The 25,133-nt window shown below is 56.2% G+C and overlaps 1 protein-coding gene across 1 annotated transcript; it reads right to left on the reverse strand.

Moving 5' to 3' along the window:
• Window positions 1-1,801: 1,801 nt before the first annotated feature.
• On the reverse strand, window positions 1,802-17,614 carry GDF6 (growth differentiation factor 6). The gene is made up of 2 exons (XM_054708671.1): window positions 17,185-17,614; window positions 1,802-2,766 (listed from the first exon to the last, which is right to left on the reverse strand). Exons 1-2 carry the CDS (start codon window positions 17,612-17,614, stop codon window positions 1,802-1,804), a joined length of 1,395 nt encoding a protein of 464 aa, XP_054564646.1.
• Window positions 17,615-25,133: the final 7,519 nt, after the last annotated feature.

The following is a 25,133-nucleotide window of genomic DNA, read 5'->3' on the forward strand; positions in this document are numbered from 1 at the left end:
TTTTTTTTTTTTACTCAGCATTTTATATTAGCATTTACTATCATTCTCACCCTTTCTTTGACATGTAGTTCTCTGAACAGAACAGGCAACAGGTTTAGATCCAGAGAGAGCAAAACCACTTTGGAAAAACAACATGTTTGTCACGATTGGTGTACGTTCCCTTGTTTAAACCATTTCATGGGGAGGAGGCAAACTTTTCAAAGGGCCTACTTTTATGGGCGATGTTTGAAAATAACACTGGTGCAGGCTGGGGGGGAAGTTCGTGGTTTTGACCATCTGGGAGTGGGCATTTCAGCTGCTCTGTGCTCTCTCCTGCTTCCTTCCTGAAGACGAATTCCACCCCTGCCTCCTTCCTCACGGCCAGGTCTCCCCTCTCCCACCCCAAGCTCAATGTAACACTTGGCTCTTTTCACAGTTTCTCATTACAAAGCTTTAAAAACATTGCCTAACTGGTAATTACAATCTGAAACAATTCTTCGGAGGGGAGCCCTTGGCTATTGCTGGCTGGTAATCTTTCAGGAATGTCACAGGCAGAGAGGAAGAATCACAGATTTTAAAGAAACTTGGGCGACAGGGACTGGCATCCCCTTTCATCCTTCTCTTCTCTGCTCCGGGCCTGCCCCTTCTCCCCATCCTCCTCTGGGACCCACCACCTCGCCCTTCTTCTATTTCTGGGGTCCTTTTACCTCTGCACCTCTTACCTTAGCCATATAGTTGCCCACCCCTACCCATTTTTTTGTTTGTTTGTTTAACTGGGAAATTGCCTTCCCCTTAAAAGCAGATGTCTGAATTCTGGCAAATTCTGTTCAAAGGAATCAATTAGAAACTGACACGGGGGCGGGGCTTCTCCCAGGTTACCTCCAGCCAGGGCTCAGGCACCTGAGTGTCAGGCATCACAGGCAGGCCTTGTGGTTTCTCACTGTCCCCAGGGGGTTCCATTTGGACTCATTCCTGTCATTCCATCCATACCAGCTCCCCTTTCCCCACCAGGAAAGGCAACTGTAAAGGCAGTGTGGCCTGAGCCCCCCCAGCGGCGTGAGATGCAGGTTGCCAGCTCCCCATAAATGGGAGAGGCCAGGACAGAGCCGGGTACACAAGTGAAACAGGCCCACCTGGGCCCACCCTTCTCGGTGCTCTTCTAAGGCCTTTCTTGGCTTCCCTATCCCTGGTGCCAATTCCTCGATTTGAACACGGTCTGCTTGGGAGGTCACAGGGCATGGGCCGGGACTTGGCAGGAAGACACACCTTCTTCACCCAGGAAGAGCACCATCAAACCAAGATGTGGTCCGAGGTGGTGACTCTCCCTCCCACTCTGCTTCTCTTCTTCCATTATTTATTTATTTTCTCTCTCTCTCTCTCTCTCTCTCTCTCTCTCTCTCTCTCTCTCTCTCTCTCTCTCCAATCCATGAAGCAGTTGAGAAACAGCCACGCGTCTTCCCTCCCCCATCTCCTCCCAAAGCCTGTGTGAGACACACACACACACACACAAGGAACGCCAAAGCCACGATCACAGAGATACACCCTCCAGACATCCATCCTCCTGGGCTCGTTTTTCCCAGGGCGGGGCGGCCAGGCGGGGTGTGAAAGTCCGTCTCTCCCTCCGGGCTGGCAGGTGAGAAAGGGTCTGGGAAGGCTGGGCCTCCCTCCTCTCCCGTCTCCTCTCCCGTCGGGCTGCTGCACGTCCAGGCTGCTGCTCCCTCCCCTCTGCCTCTCCAAGGCCAGCTCCTCTCCTGACTCTGCAGTCAGGCCTCCCCTGCGGTCACGGTCACGGTCACGGGCCAGGGCGGCAGGCCCGGCGCCGCTACCTGCAGCCGCAGGACTCCACCACCATGTCTTCGTATTGCTTGTAGACCACGTTGTTGCCCGCGTCGATGTACAGGATGCTGATGGGAGTCAATTTGGTGGGCACGCAGCAGCTGGGCGGGGTGGAGCCGGGGTCCATGGAGTTCATCAGCGTCTGGATGATGGCGTGGTTGGTGGGCTCCAGGTGCGAGCGCAGCGGGAAGTCGCACACGCCCTCGCAGTGGTAGGCCTCGTACTCCAGGGGCGCGATAATCCAGTCGTCCCACCCCAGCTCTTTGAAGTTCACGTGCAGGGGCTTCTTGCTGCAGCGCAGCCTCGACTTCTTGCCGTGCCGCTTGCCGTGGCGGCTGGCGAAGGCCGTGCGCCGCCGCCGCCGGCCGGGCGAGGGCAGCCAAGGCCCGGCGTCCGGGGCGCCCGACGGCGGCGGCCACGACCCCGCGCCGGGGCCCGCCGCCTCGGCCGAGTCCAGCTGCTCGCGCATCTCGGCGAACAGGTTCTTGCGCTGGGACCGGGTGAACACGACGAGCAGGGCGCGCTCCTGGGGGGGCCGCCGCCTCCGGCCGAAGCCCAGGCTCCGCAGGTCCGGGGGCGGCGGCCGCCGCCGCTCGGGGGCCCCCGGCGCGTGCGCCCCCGCGTCCTCCCCGGCGCCCGGCGCGTCCCACGCGGCCCGCAGCTCCAAGCACAGCTGCTCCCGCGGCCGGTGGCGCAGGCCCGGCCACACGTCGAAGACCTCCCAGCCGGCCCGCGGCGCCCCCTGCGGGTCCAGGGTCCGCGCGTCCAGCAGCTGGGGCGACAGGCACGGGGAGAGCTGCACGCGCAGCGGCCCGGCGGGCGGCCCCCGGGGCTCCGCGGGCGCCTGGCGAAAGAGCCGCAGCTCCGCGCCCACCAGCTCTTCTTTGTCTGAGAGCGTGGACACATCAAACAAATACTGCTGTCTCCGGAGGGCGGTGTGCGGGAGATCGTCTGCGAGATAAAAAATAATTACCGTCAGTTTCACTTAAGGGGGAGACGGGCCCGGTGCTCTGCGGCTGCCCCCGGGAGGGAAGGGCGGGGAGCGGGGGCCGGGGCGGCCGGGAGGCCAGCTCGGCCAGCCGCGGGGCCTGACCACCCGGGCTGGGGCGGGCGCACGGGGCGGGCCCCCTCCTCCCAGGCACCCCGGGGAGGAAGTCGGTGGCTGCTGGAGAGCGGCCGCGGCCTCTCGCATTTGTTCCCCCACCCCCCCCCCCCCCCCCACCCCCACCCCCAGGAGCTGGCGAGCAACCACGAATGCGCCCTTTGTGGCTGCGAAACTGGGCCGCACTTCCCCCAGATCTCCTCTCCGTGCGCGGGCTCTGGGTCATCCTTGTTCACGTCTCTGTTTAAACGCCACCTCCTCCGAGAAGCCCTCCAGGACCACCTGGATCTAAAGCACCTTCCCTGAGTCTCTATGGCAGGACGCTGTTATCTTCCCGACACTTAGTACTATCTCCGATGGCCTGGTTAATATTTCTCCTCAGTGGTCTGTTTTCCCCAGCCCATGGGAGCTGGGACCCTGCCCAGTCCATCTTGCTCATTCACAGCACTTAGAGCCTCGTCTGGCCTAGTGCACATGCAGGTCAAGGAGTGAGAGACTTCTGGAATAGCCATTCTCAACCTGGCTGCCCGTTAGGATCCGCTAGACTAGAACCTAAAAGTTACCAGCTGCCTGGGCTTGCTTCAGACAACTGAAGCAGTATCTGCGGACTGGGCCTGGGGGTTGGGGTCTTGTTGGGGGATTTTTGTTGTTGTTGTTGTTAGCTTTTTTAAAAGCTCCAGTATTATTTAAAGGTGCAGTCCTAGCTTAGACCCACTGTGGTCTGGGGGTGGGGGGAGTTGTTGCCCATCAGGCAGTTTTGCTGAAGCATTTGATCCAATAAATACAAAGCACACAGAATAAAGAGTTAAGTGATGTCTTTCTTTCTCTCTTAAATTCACCATTTAAAAAAGGCAAAAAGGGCAATGGGGTTTTCTGAAGTCATTTTTCATTTGCTGAGGGGTGAGGGGGTGCGAGGGGGGTAGCAAATGAAGAAACACAAGCACCGGGTATCTATCCATTCAGAAGATCCTAATAAGAAATAGACACTTCTGGAAGGAGAAAACCACAGCCCCCGACCCCCCGCCCCCCCCCCACACACACACACTGACCTCCCCTCCTCCACACACACAACCTGAAATCTTCTTGCTTTTCAAGTAACCCTGAAGATACATCTTTTGGTTACAGGTGAGAAATAAAAATTTAGGGCATGTGGAGTGGGGGGGGGGGGGGGGGCGGGGTCTGGGAGGAAGTAACAGGCTTTTAAAATCCAAAGTGAATTCTTTGGGATGAAGACAAAAGTGGACTTCTTCTTTTTTTTTTTTTTTTTTTTTTTGACACATTTGTCTATAAAGCCAACCCCACTTCAATGTGCAAGGCAGAAAGCTCACCAGATTTTTCTGGGCTGCCTTCTCATAAAATATTTACAACCCAGCAAATACAAAAATCCCCAAAGCCCCCAGCTTTCCCCAGAAGCTAGTAAAGTGTGGGTCAATTTCAATAGTAAAAGTGTCACTGGGTCCCAGGTTGGACCCTCATGGCCAGTCCAGATGTAGCCCCAGGGCACCAGGTCTGGAGCCTCAGCCACACCCAGTCCTCACTGGGGGCTGACCTGGAGGGCTGGCTGCCTCACTCTCACACACAAGTCCGGACCTGAGGGGGGTGGTGGGAAGGGTAAGAGAGGTGAAAGGGGAACCGCCACTGGAGGCAGCTGATTTATAGAAGCCAAGACCTTCAAAACTTCCAGGGTCACATGAAAATCAGTGGGAATTCAACACACTTTCTGCTCCTCCTTTAAAGAAACCCGTGTCACCAAGGATGTGGTGAGAGGGACAAACCTGAGACACTTTCTGCACCAGCTAAATGTCCTGAGGGCTGGCTGACATATTTTTCATCCTTACTTTATCCACAAGCACAGAACAGTTCCCATTCTACAGATGGGAAACTCAAGGCTTGGACACATTCAGTTAATGACCAAAGTCTGAGAACTAGTAATCAGTGGTGAGTTTGAAATCCAACCCGAGGTCTATTTCATTCCAAGGTGGAAACATTTAGCCCAAGCGTGTCAAACTCGCGGCTGGAGGGGGGGGGGGGGGGGCGCGGGCGCTGAATGCCTCATTTATTTGGCTATTGTTAGCCTTTGAGTTTGACATGCTTGATTTAGCCCCTAAGCCTCATTGCCCCATTGCCTCCCCATTACAGTCCAGGTACAAGGATCTCAAATCAACCAGTAGTTGCCAGGGTATAAGGGATGTGATATAATCCAAACTGTATTTGCAGGGCTTGCGAGGATAAAAGCCATGTCTGCTTACATAATTCTTAGGCGAGTCTGTCAATGACTGGAGAACATTAGGCAGGTATAAAGGATGATTTGTTTCTCTCTAGTGCAATATGGAGAGATCAGCCTGCTTTTGTTTGCATTCTTTTTTTTTTTTTTTAAGTGTTGACTAATCAATGGCCAGCCTGCATTTCTCTGGTCCTCGGGAGTGATCAGAACAGAAGAAAGTATCTACTGAGAGAGATTCTGCATCCAGGGGCGCTCACTCTTCCCAGGGCATGGGAAAGAGTGCAGATGAGGGCTTCAGCCCGTGTCCCGCTCCTTCTCCTCTCATACCAGCTCCATCCCATGGTGTGATGGACTTCCCCTGCATGCATGTGGACACCCTCACCCACAGGTCCGAGCTCCCGGGCTACAGGTGTACACATTGGAGCTGTGATACACTCTCAGGAGGACAGGTCTGATGGAGAAGCTCTCCAGGCCCTGCAGGTGGGCTCACGCTACTTGGGCAAGAACTCTGTGGCTGGAGTATCACTATAGAGTAGTAGCTCTCAAGCCACTAAATTTATAAATAAAAAATATATAAGTAAATAAACAAACAAACACTAAATCTGCTGGGAACCCTCCATCTGCTAAATGTATCACAGAGGAAGTTGCTAAAAATCCAAATTCTCTAGAGGCCCAGGATTTGCATTTCAGATGATGCTATTCTGCTGGTTGGGGAATCCACGTTAAGAACCACTAATCCAGATGAGTATGTTCCTTGGCTCTTCAGATTCCCCGCCTTTGGGGAAGGCGCCCTTGGAAATGGACACAATAGGGCTCTCGAAAGCTCAGGCCCAGAGCAGGAGTCAAGGTGGAACTCCAGAACCAAGTCAGCTTCTTGCCCCAGCCCCTTCCTGTGCCCCCCCACCCCCTGCCCCAATCACCCTCAAGCTTTTTGACTCTTTCATCCACACCCATTCTCTCACTGCGTCTCCAGAAGCTCTAAGCCCTAAACAGAGGGTCCAAAGAGGTGGCTGCTCTGTGCAGCTCCCCTGCAGACCGCATTCCCCGCCTGTCTGGACCTGCTCTGACCCGTGCATCACAGAAATAGCCCAGAGGAGGCATCTGACCTGGAGAGTGCACACACCGCTGTCCGCCTGTCCGCCGTGACCCTGCGGACACTTCGCCTACTGACCGGGGCATCGCAAGGCCTGGCTCTGCGGCCGTGGCCACCTGTGGGCGGGAAGCTGGCCCTTCACACTCCTTCCCGCAAAGCCTCCTTTCCCATTAGGTTCTGTATCAGTCAGGGCTGACGTCATCAAAGGACCCTCTCCCCCAGGCCCTGGACATTGAGAAACATTGCGCTTTTCATTTCACAATCTGTTCGTGGCACTGCCTTACATCCTGGAAGTGACTCATTTGCTTTAGGCCTTTAAATAAAATTGATCGGGAATACACCATGGAATTCTTTTGTTTTTTATTTTTGCTTTTCATCTGCATCCACCTGGTTTGTTACAGCTTGGCTCAGACCCCAGGTAACTCGGTGTTGTTGAGTATTAGACATATAGACCTTTTTTAGTTACAATCGCTGGGTTTGGGCTTATCAACTTTCCCCGGTGGGTGGTAGAGGAAAAAGAGGGAGGGGAGGGGAGGGGAGGGGAGGAGAAGGAGCAAACCACCTGCACATTTGAAGAAAATCCTTCATAAAGAGGCCAGCCTTTTTTGAGTTGAGAGCAAGTTGGTAAAAGGCACGGGACACCTCAAACATCCACACCTGGTGTGGAATTGGTAAAAAATAAAAAAGGAAAGCAAATACCTAAACTGGAAGCAAAGAGCTGTCCCTTGCAAGGTAGGGACTATTACTCCCCTTTAGGGGCGGAGACTGGCTAAGAAAGATAAGGGCATCTGTGCAGGGTCGCAGTGTGGGGCTGAAGGAAACGAGAGAAGCAAAGAAAGACGAGATAGAAAAGGATGCCCCGGGCGCCAAAACCAGACCCCCCCCCCAACCTGAGCCCCTGGAGGGTGGCCTCAGGGCCTAGGGATAAGCTGGCTTGGGGAACGCGCCTCGCCCACCCGGGTTCCTCCTGCTGCCAGAGGCTGCCCTGGACCACCCTGGAGGGTTTCCAAAAGTTTGGGCTCAGGCAGAAAGGGCCCACTGAATTTTCTCCAAGACATCTCTGAGGAAAGCTTGAGCTCCCTTGTAAGAGTCTAGTTGGATTTTCGGTCGCTCACTAGCCCCAGGGTGCGCCGGCAGCTCCGTCTCTCCCCAAACCCAGGGCCCTTCTGGCGCAGACTCTGCTTCCCCAGCGCTCCTGTGCTGTGCGCGTCTGGCTCTCGGTGACCTAGACCGCTCTGCCCCCACCCGCCTCCTCCAGCTATCCCGCCTGCCCCACGCCCTCCCAAAGCACAGACCCTGCTCTCCCACCCCAAATCCCCCAGGTGAAGAGGGGGAAGGGGGCGGATAATCACCATCTTTAGGAAACTCCAGAAGTCTTTGAAGCGAAGCCCCTCCCTCACCCCTCACTTTGGGCCCCGCAGGCAGCAATGAAGCTTACGGGGGGGGCCTTTGTGCCAGGCACGTGCTCAGGGCTTTGATGGCCTCGGTTCCCGGATCCTCCCCTCCAGTGTCCAAGGTCCATCCTACAGCTAGACTCCTCCTGTATTGATGAGGAAACTGGGGCTCCAGGACGGGTCTTAACTTGTCCACGCCCCTGCATCTAGTGAGGGACAGGATCTGAAGGTCTTACGTCCAACCCCCACCTTCAGCCCTCAGCCATGCCTCTCCCAGGGTTCTGATAGGGCCCTGGAGCAAAAAGGGAGGGAGGAAATGCGTCCCATTCATCATCAATGTCATCAACACTAGGGGGGCTGGAGTTCCCAGGACTTTAAAAAAAAAAAAAAAAACACCAAAAAACAGGGAATTCATGGCTGGGTTTGAAGTCACTTCTTCCTGAGGCCCCTCAGCTTTAGCACTGCCCCGAGAGGCCACAGTTCACACGTGGGAAACAGCATCAGGTGTACTGAGTGAGAACAAAATGGACCACCAGCCCTCTGCCTTCCACAAGCCTGCTCTCCCGTTAAGTCCTGTATCGAAGAGGCCTCTCTGGGGGCTCCAACAATCCCCCTCCTCTGTACTCTTGTCCGGAGCAGGGCCTCTGAGCTTGCTAAGCATCTTCACAGAGGCTCAGCCTCAATGGGCGGCTCACACAATTCAGCCTCTCCCGGGTGCTCTTGCTTGACCACCCAGCAAAATAATCATAACAGCAAACACTTCTGTGGCATTTACTGTGTGCTGGGCACAATCTAAATTCTTAACTTACAGACTCATTTAAGCCTCAAAACCGCCTATGGAAAAAAATATATATCACCAGGATGCCCGTACTATGGTTCAGAAAACTAAAACAGAGCTTGGAAGGAACTTGTTCAAGATAGCAAGAGGCCTGGCTCCAGGATCTATGCCTCTACCCTGGACATCCCAGCCTTGATCTCTGTGCCTGGTAGAACGCCCAAGAAGGTTCCAGCTCTTTCTTGCTGCCAATCCGTGGTCTCCACAAGCCACTCACTTTCTAATCAGCAGAACTGAAGGGATGCGAACCATTGGACTTCTGACAGAGAATTTACAAGGACACTTAATTATCTCGTCTACAAAATGAGGGTGATAACATGAGCTCACAGTCACTAAAGAATGGTTGGAAAATGAGAGAAGGGGTAGGAAAGCTATCTGATGACATATGCAAATATTAGGTGCTTCTAACCACAGGGGAATGAGCACAGGAACCTAGAGTCCAGGAGTTACTGGCTGGGTGACCTTGGGGGAGTCACATAAGCTCTCCCAGTCTCACATGCCTTAACTGTAAAATGGGAGAACCACCGCCCCTACTCTTCGGAGTCATTGCCGAGGTCAGAGCCAAAGCACAGGGCAGTGCATGACACACGGAGCTCCCAATGAGTGCAGCCACTGTGACTACAGCTACCCACATCCAAGTAGGAGAAGACGCATGCACCTAGCCAGAGGATTTCCGGAAGTGAGTGGAAGAAAGGGGCTGGATGAGAGGGATAAAGAGAGAAGCAGAAGCTTCCATTTCCGGCTCATCTAAGTTCCAGAGAAGGGCAAGGCCTCACCCCATCACCTTGATCCTTTTCAGCCTCCCCGCCCCCATGCCACATCCACCACGGGGGTCCCACCCACAATGCCAGGTGAACACAAGACCTCCAGCCTGAACCTCAGCAAGGACAGGGACCTGCTGACAGGTGCCCTCCTCTGCAGGCAGGGCCGGTGCTCGCCCAGATGCTGCCCCTTTTGGCGTCCTGGCTGAGCCTGGCGGGCCTAGAGACCTGGGGGTTAATCTCCTGGACCCACCTCCTCCTCCCCCCTTTAGTGCCCTTTTGTGAGGTATGGTCTGTCCGTGTCATCAGTCTGGGTGGGGCTGGGGGCACTGTTCGCGTCTTCTTCACTCAGCAAAAGCCAGGCACCTGTTGGAGGGCAGAGTGGGGGTTATAGCAATGAATGACCCCTTGGACTGCAGCGCCTCCAGGCCAGCCCGTGAGTCACCCCCAAAGTTCCAGTTGGTTGGTCTGAAAGGGTGAGGTCCTCCTAGCTACACACACTCATCAGCCAGCTCTTCTCTGGGCCTCTCAGCTCCCCCAGTCTCTCCCCCCAACAGATTGCCCTGCACTTTTCAGCTTCTTCCTCCTTTCAAAGCCCGAAGCGAGTCTCAGAGAGGCTCGGAGAGGCTTGCCCACCCTCTCTCCACGCCTCTCCCCGCCCTCCTTCCAGGAGGGGGCCTGGGCCTTGCAAACCCCACAAGAGGAAGCGGGTCTGGGCAGAGAAACCTGTGTTAGCAAGGTGAGCGGTCCCAGAGGGAGGCACGCGCTAGTGAGGTTGGGAGCGGGAGGGGAGGGGAGGGGAACCCCGACTTCCACCCGACCGACAGCATAGCCCCGCAGGCCCTCGGAGCCTCAGCCTGCAACGCAGTGCAGCAGGGTCTGCGGGGAGGCGCGGGCCAGCCCTCTCTCCCGAGCACCGGCGCGCCCAGCAGGAGTCCACACGCACTTCAGGCGGCTTCTCCCGCCTCTAGGACGACGCGGACTCCTTTATACAGCAGTGTCCACGCGCTGGGCGCCAACCCGCGTGGCCGCGCGCTCGGAGAGGGACCCAGGAGCCGAGCCGCGACCCTGAGATCCAGGACACTTTCCCAAGGCGCACCTTTCTTTCCACCGCGGTCCCACCCCAGCCCCCGGCCCACCGCGGCAGCTCAGATCTTAACTTGGCATCCCTTTAGAGGAGTCCCAAACACAGGCTCGGCGTGGTCCCCACACTTCCCACTTCCCGCCCTCCGCCCCGGTGTCCCCCGGAGGTCGCTGCCCTTCTGCGGGTGCCGCGCCAGGACCGGGTGGGTTTGCCAGAGGCCGCCCTCCACGCACCGTCCACGAACGGGGCCTCCCCGCAGCCCAGGAGAGCGCCGCAGGCCAGGGGAAAGGGGGAGGGGGAGGTCTGGTGGGGGTCAAGGGCAAGAACTCAGGAGCAGAGCGTCGCCAAAGTAAAACCAAGAAACCAAGGCTTGGGCAGGACCGCGTTGGGGCCTTTGGACTGGCGAGCTTCAAGGCCAAAGGCAGAAGGAAAGGGTGCGTGGTTTCCCCTCTCCAGCCAGTTCAGAGGCTGCAGGTGGGGCGAGGGGTTCCGATTGGCTGTCGGAGTCAGACCCTGGACCCCCAGCGCCCTGGGGTTCTCCGCCGGGGACCACTCTCCCACGTGTTCTTCCCAGGGGTAGGCCGGGCGCAGCCTCGCCCAACTCCGCTCCACGTGTGTGTGTGGGGGGTGGGGATGGGGGTGGGGGGCTCCCTAGATAACGTGGTAGCAAAATGAGATTCGTGGTGGCAGCCAGGGTCTAGCATCCTTCAGGATGGACCCACGGGGTGTGGAGGCGGCAGTGGACTGGGAAGTGGGGGGGGGGGGGGCCTGGCCCCACTTGCTTGGAAGCCAGATCTGCAAAGCGGGCCGCGCCCATTCGCTCTGGTTTCTGCATGATTTAGGGAGGGGTGCGGAAACCATCACCGCCCCCAGGACCCCCAAAGCGAGCACTCTGCGCTGCCCCTGCCCCCGCTTTCTGCCGGGCTCCCGAAGCTAAACCCAGGCAGCTGGGGCCAGAGGTCCGCCCCCACCACCCCCCCATCCCCCCTGCACGCCCCCCGGTCCTGCCCCTAAACCGCGCCCCGCCCCCAGGCGGCCGGGCCCCTCCTGCAACTCAACCCCCCGCCCCGCACCGCCGCCTCCTCCCTGCGCCCGCAGCCCCTCACCCCAAGCGCACCGACCCTCGGCCCCCAGCGTCGCTAATGGACGGTCTCGGGAGGCAGAACACAGCCCATTAGGTCGCAGAGGACCTATTTCCCTCCTGTCAACAGGAGATACCATTTAACCGACACCGAACTTACAAAATAAACAGCGAGGGCTTTAAACCGTGGGGAGGGACGCAGGAGAAGCCAAGCAACGGAATGGCCCGGGGGACCCCCATTCCCGCTTCCCACACCCCACGGCCGCGGCTCAGATCCCTCCTTGGGGTCCAGAGAGCATCGGTGGAGCAGGGTTCGTGGACCCGCGCGGGGTGATCGAACTAATGCCCTTCGTTCTACTCCGAGCCCCGGGATTATTGCTGACTTGCTCTCCGTCGTCGGATGCACGCGGCAGTCCTGGAGGAAAACAGAAGTCCTCATTCCGCCCTGTTTCTCCCGAACCCTCTTTTCCTCATCTGTCCGTCCTGGTCCCTTTCCCTCTCCCCGCGCCGCTCCAGCAAGACAGCGCCAATATCCAAGAGGCGTGCCACCCCCAGAACCCCCGAGAACTCCAGCTGGAGAAAAAACGGGGTGCGCTGTGGCCTCTGTCGATGCAACGCTCCCCGTTCCCCGGGGTCCTGACCGCACGCAGCCTCGCCTGTCCCCCTGGAGGAGTTTCCATTCCTGGGTTCGGTTTTCTGGGAAAGGGATTCACAGGCCTGTCATGGGCTGTGGCTTAGGTCATTTTGCTTTAAAATGTGCAGAAATCACACAACTCCAGGGAGCCTCCCGCGCGGGGGGAAACGCTCCTTGTCCTCTGATGAGCCTCTCCCGGCCAGGAAGCTCGCCCAGAACCCCCGCGCCAACCTGCCTTCCGGCTGCAGAGCCTCTGGGTGCCCCTAGCTTGGGCCTCAGGCGGGCCTGGCCAGGGTCGGGTCAGGCAGTCCTCAGGCCTTAGGGATGCGCTTGACTATAACTGAGGTTTAACAACAAACCAATGGCTAAGGGTTTGGTTGTGGCCTTAGTGTTTTCATCATCCCAACCAGAGGTTCAGAACGAACTTGTGGCTGAAGACTTCCTTCCCCGACTCCCGGATTTTTTCCAGGACTTTCCAGTTCCCCTGGCTGGATCGGAGGGTCCGGGACCTGCTGGGGAAACGCACACCCCGCGCCGCCGGCGCTGACGCGGGCGGGCGGGCGCGCGCGCGCAACACAGACACGCACACACTGGGGCGCTCAGCCACCCTTTCCCAAAGCTGTTCCCTCTTTCCGGGGAAATAAAGCCTAGATTGGAACCTTCTGCCGGCTTCCCCGCTTGGCCGTCTGGTCTGCATTAGTGTTTTTTTTTTATAAGGGACTCCAACAAATCGAATACAAGGTCACCAAATAATTAACAGTTGTGAATTCCCTCCGTCCCCATTAAAATACTTCCCCGCTTATATTTCATTTTCCGTTTGCCAACGACAACAGGGTCCGGGCAACAGCGCTGCCGCGTTGATTACAAAAAGCGCTCTGCGGCCCAGGTCCGCGCAGAAACTCGCTGTTAATTCGCCGTTTTGCACCAACACGCTGTACCAGGCGAACCTCAATCGCCTGGGAAACTCTGCGGCCCTTCGAACGCCCTCCCCCCGCAGCACGGCCACCCCGCAGCGGTCAGGCCCTGCCCCCCGGGAATCACCACCCAGAAGGTAAAGCAAGACGCCAGCAAACCATCAGCTTCAAACTCTCCACAGATTCACGTCCAGGGTGTCAAGTTCTCCAAGGATGTTCCGATCTCGTTTTTTTTGGTTTTTATCTGTCCCCTCCTGCCTCCTTTCTGCGCGCACTATTGTGACAACAACCCAGAAGCGCTTCTCAAGAGTATTCTTCCTTCAACATCACCTGGACACCTAAGTCGCAGCCATCGTCTTAGCCTCCTTTTGGCTTCCTCCTCCTTGGGGAGTGTTTTTGCCCCCCTTGTTGGAATGCTGTGGCACTTCTCGCGACATAAACGGAAAGTCCGGTTCTGTTTCTCTCCCTCCCTCCCCTCTATCTCTCAAGTCACGTTGAATCCATAGAAGTTCCAGTTGTCCGACTCTCCCAGGCCCCAGAGGTCGGGGTCCAGGCTTTTACCGAGTTAGTTAGATCTTGTACTAACTGTAATTTCTCTCTCTATCCAGCCTGGTCCTTTCTGATCCTATGACTGTACCCACACACACACAGGCACGCACTTTATCATCTTTATAGATTCAAAATAATTTAAAAGAACAGTGTGAAGGCATTTTAAAACATGAGGGATCACATACTAGTAGTTTGTGCCCTGCACAGGGTAATATAAAGAGGAAACAAACGAGGCAGACCCTTCCATCCAAAGTTCCACTCCGACTACTGGCCGGATCTGAAGGGACTTCGGTGGGAAATCTGCCCATTGTTGTGCTGCTGGCCACAATGGTTTAGAAGCCTCCTCTCCCCTGTACAGGGCCCGAGGCAAGCAGAAGGGTCTAGAACCAGAGATGAGCTTCCCCCTCTCACTAGCGGTTCTCCGTCCTCCTTATTTCACCTGTGAAACAGTGATTGTGCCAGGCGCCTGGAGATGGTTGTTAGAATTGAATAAAATAACTCATGTAACAGGGCTGAGGCTGAGCCTACTCCCTGGGACACAGCACATGCTCAGTATGTCTCGGTTGCTATTATTACCCCCTAGATGTTTGCATAGCAAATCGAAAGGAGGGAGGACATATTAATTTTTTTTCAAGTGCAGTAAGTTCTCCTGGGAGTTGGGGGGGGGGAGGGCGGCATGGTGGAGGTAGAACAAGTCTTGCTGCCTGAATAGACCTAAAACGCTCCTCGTTCACCCTGGAAGGAGTTTATCCCTGCTCCTCCGCTCTTACTGGAAAGTTTGGGGTGGGACGCCTGGGGTTCGGACTCCCAGGAGAGGGGAGCTTTTTTTTTGCCAATCCTGCACGTGAATTAGCAGGGCTGGCCTGGCGCGCCGGCTTCGGGATTCCTGCCATTCCCTTTGCTCCTCCCCCCCCCCGAGCGACCCCAGCTCCTCTCGGCCCGGCCCGCCCCGGCCCAGGGCGATTCCAACGTCCTCAGGCCCGGCGACAGGTCCGCGCGGCCGCTGTGCTTTCGCCCTGGCCCCCGCGGTCCGCGGGGTGGGGGCGGGGATGTTGGAGGGGTTGGCGCGGCCCCGAGAGTCCCCACGAGGGAGGGGCGGAAGTCCTGGCCTGGGGGGGGGGGGGGGGGCCGGGGATGCGCGGCTGGCGGGTCCCCTCCATCACGGGAGACTAGACACCGTTTGATGTGTTATGACATGAGCCCTCAATTAGATCGCTGAGTTGAAGCACTCCAATCAGGGGCCCGATGCTAAGCAAGCCCCGGAAGGTCCAGCCCGAGGTCACCGCCGGTGACACATCAAATCAAAATCAGTGAGAGGGAAAGTGAGGCTTGCCCTTTATCCAGCGGGGGCTGCAGCCCGCGACGCGCCCCTCCTCCGAGCGCTCCCCCCTCTGCGCGCCCCCTCCTCCGCGCGCCCCCTCCAGCCCGCGGCTCCGCGCGCCTTGGCCCCCCGCGCGGCGTGCGACCAGCCCCAGAGCCTTCCCGGTCCACCGCCCGCCTTTCTTCGTGGGTTCTGGGACCCCCGCGGGCGTGGAGAGGACCGCGCCTGGGGAACTGCGGTCCGGGCGCCGCAGCCGCGCCTCCTCCCGCCGGGGACCGCGCCGCCTCGGCTCTCCGCGGCATCCCCGAGCTGAAGCCGGACGTCTGCGTCTCGGTCCGGCTGGCCGGGAGGCCTTGGCTGGGAAACGGAGCGCCCCCTCCCCAGCCTCGGCCTGGGCGCGCGGCCAGGCCCTCCCCCCAGCTCCGGAGCCCGGGGGGCCCCCAGCGCGGGGGCCCGGGAGGGGCTGCGGCGCGGGCGAGGGTGCAGCAAGCCCGCGTCTGACCCGGACCTCGAGCCCCCAGAGACGCCTGACACTCGCCCGAGCGCCACAGGCTTCGGGAGACACCTCCGAACCCCCTGCGGAGTCCCTGGGTCACCGGCCAAACTCGCTCGCGAGGGGTGCCGCTTGGGGGAGGGGCGGCGTTGCTCGAAGCCTCCCTTAGGGGGGAAAGAAAAGGCGCCCAGCCGCCCGCCCACCCGCCGGGGCCTCCGGGATTTCCTCCCCTGGGAGAGGCCTCTGGAGCAATGTTCTCCCAGCTCCCCAGTCGCTCCTTCGACGAGGGCGGTAGAAAAGGCGGAGGATCAACCGGACGTCGGGAGGGAGGGAGGGAAGGAGGGAGGGAGAAGCCAGAAGCAGAGGTGGGGGTGGAGGGGGCCGTTGGGTGATAGCACGGTGGCCCGGGACCCGGTCCCAGCGCTGCGAAGAAGCCAGGTGTGAGTGCCAATGAGCCTTTTGTCGCCCCACGATCACTGATCAGCATAGAGAGCCCGCACTTCCAGCGGCCCCTGCACCGCGCTGGCCTCCGGCTGGGCTGCAGCGGCGACTCTCGCCCGGACGGGACCCTGGCTCCCCAGGAACACGACGGCCAGCGAGGGGTCTGAGGTCGGAGCCCGGGAAGCCCAGGGCCCTGAGCCGGCTCTGAAAAAGCCCCGAGGACATACGGGTAACCCCGGCAGCCCTCTCCGCCCGAACCCCGGCGTTCGCGGGTCCCCGGGAGACCCCACTTTCACCCGCCAGCAGTGGGAGTCGGGAAGGGTCCACGCGCGGAGCTACATCCGGGCGGGATAACGGAGCAGATAACAGCCCGCATCTCCTCCGTCTCCTTCCTTTCTTCCCCTCCCCCCCTCCCCTTTCCCTTCCTTCCTCTCCTCCCTTCCTTTCCTTTCCAGTCTCCGTCTACGTTATGCTCTCTCCTCGGTAGGAGCTGAGTTCTGGCGCCTGTCGATCCCTCTCCAAGCTCTGGGACCAGGGGGAGCTCGAGGTTCTCTGAAGGCACCCCCACGCTGCAGTCCGGCACCAGCACGGCGGCGGCGAGCGGGCGCGCGGGCTTCTGCACCCCCGAGCCGGGCGCCCACCTCCAAGGGCCAGAGCCTGCGGCCCTGGTAGGAGCGACGGAGGCGCGTGGGCTGGCCGAGGAAGGTGGGTGAGCACACCCAGGCACCCATGTGGATGAAGCTCTGTACCAACAACCCCCAAACCGAGCCCCCCTGCCGCTGCCCCTGCCCGGGCTCCCCTGCGACTCGGAGCAGCGGGAAAGCGCCCCTCGGAAGCCACAAAACCAAACCCGAAGGCACAGGGCTGTGACCCGGCGGACGAGCCCCGAACCCCTGCAGCCGCGGGGAGACGGGGGGGGGGGGGGGGACCCGCCAGCCGCCACTCGCTGACTCGCTCCTCCGCCCGCGGGACTCGCTGCTGCCGGCTTTCCCCGGAGCGGCCGGACGGGGGGACTCCGGGCGTTCCAACGCTCACTCTTTGCCCCGGGGCCCGATCGGTCCCCACCGCCGCTCAGGCCTTGGACGGCGCCCCCCGCGAAACCCGCGACCCCGTGGCACGGTTCCCGGACGCCGGTACCCACCGCGACCCCTCTGACCGCTCAGGTCATCGGCCCGCCACCTCCCGCCCTGCACGCTTCCTCCCGCAGCCACCAGAGGGGCGGCCACCACGCCGCTGGCCACAAAAGAGCAGAGGAAGGAGGGAGGAAGGAGGAAGGGGGCCTGCGAACTGTCAGGAAAACGGCACTCGGAAACGGACTGGGACTTTGGAGAGAACAGTGTTAAGAAAGGAGCGGTGTCTGGAGCGGGGCGGGAAGCCGCCGGTGCCGCGCCCTGGCCGCGGCGCTCCCGGGGAGGGAGGTCGGGCGTCTCCTGCGCCACTTACCGAGCCCCCTGTCCACGAAGCTGGTGATCGTGTTGGCCGACTTGGAAGACTGGAAGAAGCTGGCGTTGATGCCCAGCTTCTCGGCGATGGAGTAAGTCCTGTAGAGTGACAGCATGTACTCGTGGGGCACCACGCGCGGGCTCCCGCCCGGAGGCTCCTGCGCCGGCGGCGGCGGCGGCTGCGGCTCCTCTTGCGCCCGCGGCTGCGGCTGCGGCTCCAGCTCCAGCTCCAGCTCCGGGGGCGCCCGGGCCGTGGCACTCTCTCGCGGCGTCCGGGGCATCTTCCCTTCCTTGCGGCTTCGCATCCCCTTGGCGGAGCCCAGGTCGGCAGAGGACGAGGAAGAGGAGATGGACGCCTGCTGGGAACCAGGCAAATCCCACAGGAAGCCGATGAGGAACACGGCCGAGAGCAGAACCCGGGGAGGATCCATGGCGAGCGAGCGGCAGCGTCTTCCCAGGAGACGGCGGCGGCGGCGGCGGCGGCGCGGGGCGCGAGAGGCGCGGACTGGCTGGACAGCGGCCGGGCCGGCTCCCGGGGCGGACTCCGAGTGCGAGGAGCCGGGTCGCAGCCACACCAACCCCGGCCCTGCCACGCCCCCTCCCGCCCCTAGGCTGGAGGGGGGAGAGGGTGAGGGAGGGGAGGGGAGGGCGAGGAGGGGAGGGGGGCGGAGGGTGGGAGGAGAGGCCGGGTGGTACGGGCAGGAGGTGTGGGGGAGAGGGTCCGCCGCGTGCGGGTGTGCAAGGGAGACGCAGCGCCCCTGCGGGACGCGCTCGGGGTTGCCGGGCCCGCGCGCGCACCACGGGCCAGGGGCGCCGGGCAGGGGAAGGCGGGCGCGGCCGCCCCACAGCGAGGAATCCAGGGGCATCCGCAGGGCCAGGGTCCCCCTAACACTGTCTGAAGCTCGGTCCCTCCCGCAGCGCCAGGCGGGGGGCGGGGGGGGGTCTCGATCCTCGCCATCCGCCTCCACTTTTCTGGGAGCCTGCGGCCCAGGCGGCGGCGCCCCCCAGAGACAGCTCAGGGCAGGCACCCCTGCAGGCCACTGCGCGCTGGCTCCGGGCGGCGGTACCTTCCTTCCTGTGCCCCAACTTCCAGGCGGGCTGTGCGCTCCCCTTGGGATCCAGCCCTGGGCCAGAGGAGCCTCGGCGAGCACCGGGCCCAGCCCTGAGCAGCCCCGTTCTCCCGGCTTGGTACAGCTCTCCACAAAGACAGGGCGTCTGTTTCCGACCCGCAAGGTCAGGCAAAGGTCACTCTTGAGAGTCTGGATGGATGCTAAACGCTGCTGCGCTCTCCTCCAGGCCGCAGCCCCTCTTCGGGAAGTCCCCAACCTCCTCGGACGCGGGCTTACTCGCTTCTTTTCTCCATCTGCCCCCGGGGTCCTCTTCCCTCTGGCGGCCTGTCCACCGCCTCCACCGCATCCCCGTGTTCCCCTCTGCCCTTCCCCTCTGCCTCCAATCCTTCCTCCTTCCCCGAGTGCTTTCTGCATTCCAAGCCCTCTCTCCCCGGCCTGCTTCTCCTCTCGCTCTGCCCTCCCATCGCTCTCTGCCTTCCCACTCTCTCCCGCCCGGCCTCCACCTCCCTGTCTGGGGACCCTCCCTTCGCAGCTCTTCCCCAATCTGTTTCTCTTCAGCCCAGCCTCGCCCCATCACGAGTTTCCTTTATCTGTCCCCCAGATTCTCCGGGCCTGCCTTCCCGCCCACTGCTCCTCTGCTCTCCCGGCCGCTGGACTGTTTCTCTCCCACAGCCAGCGCTGAGGTCAGGCGGTTCCCTTTATATGATTTGGGTGCTCGGGCCCTCAACCATAACAGGCTCTCCCTTCATGTCCCAACAGCTCCCTTACTATTTTCACTGCCACAGGCTTTAAAAAAAAAAAAAAAATCCTAAGAGAGGTTAAGTGACTTTTCCAGGGACACTTAGCCAAGGACGGAACCCAGGGCTCAGGCCCCAAACCCGGTGCCCTTCCCGTTCCCGGAGAGAAGAATCCATCGCTGGCCCACTCTCTTGCTCTCATTCCTGCCCTTTCCCTTCCTTTATGGTTTTATTGGATCTCAGACCATTTCTTCCCACCTTACTGTGTGCATGTGTTCCCGCTCCCTGTCACATGCTCCCCTGTTCTCTCCTTTGCTGCTTCATTTCCTCTCCTGTCCCTACAGGAACCACTCACCTGGCTGCTGGGGGGCTTGGGGGTGGAGTTTTGCTTCCTTGTGCCCCTCATGCCTTAATTCCTTCAGGTCTGGGCTGTGCACTCCACCACCCCCAGCCCTGGCCTCCCCCAGGTAATGGGGGGAAAGAGAACAGGTCCTAAGCCCTCTACATATATGATTTCATTTCATCTTAAAAACAGCTTTCTGAGGTAAGTACGTATTGCCGCCATCTTACACACAGGGAAACTGAGGCCCAAGTCACACAGCCCAGCGTCTGGGCCCTGAGCCCCTGGGCCGCTGCCCTCTCCCCTTGATCTCTGTGGACACCCCTTCTGGCCAGATCCTGGTTTTGGTTTCAAGTGTTTTAACTTCTGAGACTCGAGTCTCCTTGGTGCTTTACCATGGCCTTTTCTTCCCTCTGCTCTCGGTGCTTTAAAGCAGTTTATTTACTAAATTAACAGCATAAAAGGAAATGAAACTGGATGGGGAAAAAATGGCTTCTCAGATTTTTTTTGCTACCACAACAAATCAAATCGTTTTGCTTTTATGGGTTTCCTTCCACTTCCTCTTAATTGTTGTGTGCACACATCGTTTTCATATGCTATGTTGTATTCTTCCTTTGGAAGTCAACATTGTGGCAAAGCATGTATGTTGGGGGGGGGGCGTTGTATTACTGCCAAGCCCGCTTCCTTCAATGTCTCTCTTCTGTGCCCCCTGCTGCTCCCTGCAGGTCTTCGCCACCCTGACTCAATGTCACCTCTGCAAATCCACAGACTCAAACCCCCTTATTTCTGACTCGAAGGCACAGCCTTCCCCCTCCTCCCTGCCTGTCAGCCCCCGGGATGATTCCTGTGTGCTGCTGGGCCTGCTCTGCGGCCCGGCTCCCTCTGTCCCTCTGCCTGAGTGCCATCCCATAGAGGCCTTTTCCTTGCGCTCTCTCCCCACCTCTTCCTCCGGGGCCACGAATACTTGTGGTTTGTATTATCAGTATTTTAATTTCTGTCAGTATGGAGTCTGGTTAGCGATGATTCATGGTTTCAGTCTCTCCATCCAATGAAATGTTTCCTGCCGGCAACTGCGGGTTTCTGTATTCCCTTTCCATTTTGCCCACAGCAACTGTTATCTGCTTCAAGTTATCGGTAAACAGGAAACGAAGGGATGAGCCCGTTTGCTCTGGCTGAGGGTCCCTCTGCGCACTCGATGGGGTTCTGCGTGAGAGTAAATGACACTAGGACAGTGACCACACAGGCCTGTCTTCCCGGCTTAAGGGTTCCCCTCCTGCATTGCCACCAGCCTCTGGTCTATGCAAGGAAAGTGCTGGCTGCCCTTTGCGGGAAGGGTTGCAGCACTGATTTCACAGGTGAGCAGAGAGAGGAGCAGACAAACGCAGTGGACTATCTTCAAAGTCACAAGCTGCCAGAAATCCAGCCAGAACTAGGAGATAACGTCTTTCTTTCTTTTTTTTTTTAAAATATATTTTATTGATTTTTTTACAGAGAGGAAGAGAGAGGGATAGAGAGTTAGAAACATCGACGAGAGAGAAACATCGATCGGCTGCCTCCTGCACACCCCTGACTGGGGATGTGCCCGAAACCAAGGTACATGCCCTTGACCGGAATCGAACCTGGGACATTTCAGTCTGCAGGCCGACGCTCTATCCACTGAGCCAAACCGGTTTCGGCAGTAGACACGTCTTTCTAACTCCTAACCCAACCCTTCTCATCTATTAAAAAAAAAATTTCCTTTTCAAATATAGTGACAATGATCCACGGTAATGTAGAAAGCCTCTCTCTCTTCCTCCCTTTCAAATAGGAATGTTAACAGGCCATGCCAAGGCCTTGGCTGTGTGTGTGCGTGTGTGTGTGTGTGTGTGTGTGTGTGTGTGTGTGTGTGTTGTAAAAATAAAGATGCAAAGAGCACACTACAAGTCAGAGTCTGCCTTTAGATCTCACATTTGGAGAATTTGAAATAATGCTGGAGAATTTAAGTTTTCGGTCCTAAGGTTCCCTCGTCATTTCTTCAGCGCATGTATCTATGAAGAACATGAAAAAAAAAGGCAGGAGGTTCTTGAGCTGAAGTGAGAGGCAGCTTTAGCAGCTTCACCAGGGCATTCTTTTCGTGGTTAGATTTTTTTCCCCCAAAAAAATTAGAAGGAAACAGAGAAAACTCTGCAGTCTGGTATACCCTGCCCCCCTGTGGAGGCTCATGGGATTACCCGTGGAGAACCAAAACCATGTGAACATGGGAATATTTATAGGAGGTTGCAAGATAGGCAAGGACAGTGACATCTATGAACATGATTTTAAGAAGTTAGAGAGTCACATTTTAGGTGTGTGCAGAATTTGGCAACCAAACATCTATCAATGCAAGATCTGCCCGCCCGGAGACATGGGACCAAGAGCAAATAGAATTTCCCTGTTCCTACCTGAAATCTGTGCTGTTTTGTCCCTAAACTCTTATTTTATATGAACTCAAGAAGAGAAGATTCTATTAAATAAATAAAGGAGTTTCTCTCTTTTATTATGTAGTTTTCATTGAAGTGTCGCTTGAAAGGCAACTTTTAGAATAGTGGCTGAGGAGGTTTGACTTTTAGCATGGTCCCTACTCACAGTCGAAGTAACTTTAAAGGCTCTGGAAATATGTCCCAGGAAGACATTCCAGTACCTGAAATTTGCACAAATAAGATCTTTAGTTTGAGGTGCTATCTTCATAAAACCCCAGTTAAAATGGAAATGTTGTCAGCAGGATCCCCATTCATATTTTACACCACTATTGTACTATTCTGAGTAGACTGGTAAATGGATCATTTGGTAGGGTTAGATAGCTGTCACCTATGTTGTCCAAGAGAAATGAGACTTAAGTCTTCTGGATCTTGATTAAAAGAAGGGTAACAACAAAAAGGACTAAGGCAGTGGGTTTAAAATTTAATTCCTTTTTTGTTTATTTTTTAATATTTTTTATAGCACTGTAGTATAGAATTCTTACCATTTGCAGCAGCATGGATGGAACTGGAGAGCATTATGTTAAGTGAAATAAGCCAGGCAATGAAAGAAAAATACCACATGATCTCACTCATTTATGGAAAATAAAGAACATTATAATCTCATGAACAAAAAGACAGATACAGAGGCAGTAAAGCATCAAACAGACTGTCAAATTACAGCGGGAAGGCTGGGGAGTGTTGGGGAGGGGGGGAAAGAGATCAACTGAAGGACTTGTATGCATGCATATAAGCATGGCCAATGGACACAAGACACTGGGGGGTGGGATGAGGGCATGCGACTGGAAGTAGGGGAGGCTGGGGGAAGGTCAATGGGGAAAAAAAGGAGATATATGTACTACTATAGGTAATACTTTAAACAATAAAAATAGAAAAATAATAACAATAAAATAAAAAAATAAAATTTCGTTCCTTCGCATTTCAAGAGCTTCCGGCAAGAGGAGCGAGGAAGGGTTCGTGCTGCCCAGGATTGCTCCCACCTGAGCAGCTCTGCTCTTATGTTTTGGTATTTCCATAAAATTGTGCCTGCAGAAAAGGCCCCTCAACAAAGCAAAGATGAAAGCCATTGGCTTAGAATCCTGAGCAATGTTTCTCAACGGGGGTCCTGAGCACCAGAAAGAAAGGTGAACACTGTTGGCTTTGGGAAGGCAGAAAAAGGTTTACAGGCCTCTTAGGGAGGGGTACACATAAGGTAACATTCTCCTTCACAACGTAGACGGGGGGGGGGGGGGGGGGGGGCGGGGGGCAGGGTGCTATCAGCCCTGTGATTACTCCAGCTTTTCCAAGTTTACATTGAGGCTGATCTTCCCATTTCCTTGGTTGGTTTGGGCACTCCTCTTCCTTCACAGAAAGGGTTACAGACAGATTCAGTGAAATGGAATGGAGAGCTGTGCCCAACGACATCACCTCTCTGGGCCTCAGCTTCCCCACTCTATCAGCTGAACCTGGTGTGACCTGGAGATTCGGGCAGTCCCATGTCTGCACCAGTATGAGAGCACTGAGATGGGAAGGTGATTAGATCCAGTTGTGTATATTGAAAGAAGCAGGAAGACCCGGGGCAGGGGTGGAGTGGGGATCAAATCCATCCAACCCCTGCTCTCCTTTGTTTGGTTACACATGGCGCACTTAGCAGTCCGACCATGTTGTAGTTTGCCATCACCAGTGATTCTCAAAGGGTGGCCCCCAGACCAGCAGCATCAACATCACCTGGAAATGTGTTCAAAATGCAAATTCTTAGGCCACACCCAAGACCTGGGGCGGGGCCCAGTTATCGATCCTTTAACAAGCTGGGAAGGTGTGGGATTCAGATGCACGCTGAGGTTTTGAACCACTGGTCCACACCAAGAAATAGGGGCAAGTGACCTGCCAAGTACTTCAAGAAATGCTTTGATTTTTTTAAGAGAAAGCTATAAAAGAAATGCATAGGATGCAACTTTATTACCAAATTAATGATTCTCATTCCTAACGAGCAAATAATTTCCATTCCCCATGCAAACCAGGGGTATTGAATTGCTTACCGTCATGCCAGGCCAAATGCTGCGAATCTGGTCAGATCTCTAACAATCCGCAGGGCTGGGCCTGTTTAGGACCTGCAAGGGAGGCAGAAACTGCATCAGAATGAAGCCGACTGTTGGTATCTTCTTACAAACTGGATAAACAAAGAGAGGTCCTTGGAGCTGAAGGTTCGGATCCCAGCTCTGTCCCACTCTAGCTATACAAACTGAGAATCTTCTAACTTTAGGTTGGTCAGCTCAGATGAAGGCGAACATAGGTCCCTCTAGATTTTTTATGCAAGATATATACAACGCCACATGTAAATCCTTATTATATTAGTAAGCATAATGATCATCATTGGTTACTCAACCATTTGGATTTTTAAAATATCACATCATTCTCTGTTAATTTTGTACATTTGCCCCGGAATTACATTTTAAACACTCATTTGGACAAACTTTCATATCCTCTTAGGAATTTCTTTTTGTTAAGTAACTTCTCTCAAAAGGCTAAATTTGTTTGTCCCAGTGAGCTTTCACTGTATTTCACTGTGAATTTGTGGCAACACTTTTCTCCTGTAATGACTCGACATGTTTTATGCTTGTCCAAACATTCTAGATTAAAAACACATTGCAGCTTGCTAATGGGTCTTGGGATACTTAAATTGAGCAGACAAAGTGCCTTCTCAAATGAGCCTATGAGGGTGCTTGTGCGAGCGAAGATGATTAAGTTCTAAGGATGACTTGATCCGTGCCAAATCTTGCGTAGAAAATTACAATCACATAGGAAATTGTCTTTCCTGTTGAGGATCACGTTTGGTTTTTAAAATTACTACCAACTTTGTAAACATTAAAATAGAAGCAATAAAGAGGTGAAATTTCACACAGGGGATCTACAATATTTGGATAATTATGAGCATATGGCTACTTTACATGAGATCTCTGTTAAACGTGTACTTACTAGGGCTCTGGGAAGACAGAGGCTCTGGAATTTAGGGCTTATTTACCTGTACAGAGAATATCACATTTATTATCGATATGTCATAATCTATTTTTGCTTCAGAACTCCAAATAGTATTAGCTAAATGATTGCAGTATCTGTGGTTTATTGTTCTCTTGTCTATTTGTTAATCTGCCAGGCTTTCTTGTAAAAGAAATTACAAAGAACAACAAACTACTCCATGGAAAGTGGTGAGTGCTTTCTCAGTCATTTTAGAAAACATTTCATATATTTTATCATAATATTTAAGGCATGAGACTACACTGACTAGCTTCAATTTATTCTAGTCAAATAGAAATGATTACGGTAACTTT

This window comes from Eptesicus fuscus, chromosome 19, assembly GCF_027574615.1.
Source record: "Eptesicus fuscus isolate TK198812 chromosome 19, DD_ASM_mEF_20220401, whole genome shotgun sequence".
NCBI classification, from domain to species: Eukaryota; Metazoa; Chordata; class Mammalia; order Chiroptera; family Vespertilionidae; genus Eptesicus; species Eptesicus fuscus.